Source organism: Nestor notabilis, unplaced genomic scaffold, assembly GCF_000696875.1.
Source record: "Nestor notabilis isolate BGI_N333 unplaced genomic scaffold, ASM69687v1 scaffold26896, whole genome shotgun sequence".
In the NCBI taxonomy this organism is placed as follows: Eukaryota; Metazoa; Chordata; class Aves; order Psittaciformes; family Psittacidae; genus Nestor; species Nestor notabilis.
Genome location: NW_009931876.1, coordinates 1 through 1,682, shown reverse-complemented (window position 1 = coordinate 1,682; position 1,682 = coordinate 1). Strand labels below are relative to the sequence as shown.

Sequence of the window (1,682 nt, the reverse complement as noted above, 5' to 3'; positions counted from 1 at the left end):
GCTCCGGAGCCCCTTCGGCTTCTCTCCTCCCCCTCCATCTGCCTCCTTCGTCATCCTCCTCCTCATCTTCTTCCTCCACCTCTGCTTCACCCACTTCGCTGGGATTGAAGTTCTTCTCGGACTCCAGGTAGGAGGCACGGGGATCGAAATCAGCGGCCATGTGCTTCTCCATCTGGTCCGGGTTCTGGGCCTTCATGATGAGCTTGTAGGTCTTCCCCTGGTACTTGGAGAGGAGGTGGCACCACGTGGCCCCCATCAGGGGTAAGGTGGCCAGCACCAGCAAGAAGATGCTCACAACCACAATGATGATGAGGGAGGGGATCTCTTTTTTGGTAGTGAAGACCACTTGGACCTGGCAGTCCTCCCCCAGGTAGGTGAGACACACGGAGTAGTTGGTGCCAGGGTTCAAGCCCTGGAACCAGTACGAGTTCACCCCTTCCTCGATCTTGGACCACTGGACCAAGGCATGGCCCTGCCTGCTCTCTTGGCACAGGTAGAGCATCCTGAGGTGGACCTTCTCGGGCTGCATGTAGGTGGGTGTGAGCTGCACCCGGGCATCACGCTCTGACACGTCTAAAGCAATCACCCCCAGGTCGAACGTGTGCTGCTTGAAGTCGCCACTCTCGTTGAAGGCGTGGTTGGAAATGTACTTGCTGGTTTGTATCGAGCCACACTTCTTCTCAAAGGGTGGAAGCTGGAAAGGGACTTGCCCATCTCCTGTGGACTCCACCTCAGCTGCCATGGATGGTTGGCTCTGCCGGGTGGGACCGAGTGGTTTGCTTCTCTCATCTGGCATGAGCACACTGTTCTTCGCTCCCTTGGCCCCAGGCTTCTTGTCACCTGCCTGTGCTTTGCCTCCCAGCGGGTCCCTCCCAGGCTGCAGTGGGGATTTCTGGGTGCCCGCCACAGCCACGTTGACCGAGGTCTGGTTGCTCCCCATTTCGTTGGTGGCCAGGCAGGTGTAGGTGCCTTCTTCCCGCTTGCTCAGGTGGGGAATCACCAACGTGCCATTCTTGAAGACCAAGAAGCGCTCAGGGTCCTGTTTTGGGAGGTCCTTCCCAGTGCTCTCCTTCGGGTTCCCATTGAGTTCTACGGTTTGGCTGGAGGTGCGGATCTTCCAGCTCACTTCAGGTGGTGGGGTACCTGTCACAGCACAGTGCAGCGTCAGAGTGAAGCCATCAAAGAGCTCTGTGGTGTCCAGGTTTGGGTAATAGGTGAGCTGCACGGTAGGTGAGGTGCACTGCACATCCGGAGTCTTCCCCACTGGCACTCCTCGGAGCTGGTCCGGGAGGGCACAGGTGATGGAGTCTTTCTCGGGGATGGAGATGAGAGTGCTGTCCATCCACTTCTTCAACCACTGGAGCTTGCAGGAGCACTCGAAAGGGTTGTTGTAGATCTGCAGGTGGGAGAGGGAGCTAAGCGAGTCGAAGATACCCTCTGCAAGGGTGGTGAACTTGTTGTTGTTGATGCGCAGGGACCGGAGATCCTTCAGGGTGTGGAAAGCTCCCTGAGGCACCAGAGCCATGTGGTTATTGTTCATCTTGAGCAGCTGGAGAGCACTGAGGTTGTAGAGGTCCTGCCAGGGGAAATCCACAATCTGGTTGTGGCTGATGTCGAGGTTTTTCAGCTGCACGAGGATGGCGAAGGTCCCGAGCTCGATGGAGCGGATCTCATTGTGTGCC

At 57.4% G+C, this 1,682-nt stretch overlaps 1 protein-coding gene across 1 annotated transcript; it reads right to left on the bottom strand.

The window, feature by feature from the left end:
- Window positions 1-4: 4 nt before the first annotated feature.
- On the bottom strand, window positions 5-1,676 carry ISLR2 (immunoglobulin superfamily containing leucine-rich repeat 2; the record flags this gene model as incomplete). The annotated part of the gene is made up of 1 exon (XM_010016118.1): window positions 5-1,676. A coding segment is annotated over exon 1 (1,536 nt), but the record flags the coding sequence as incomplete, so codon positions are not given.
- Between the last annotated feature and the right edge of the window lie 6 nt (window positions 1,677-1,682).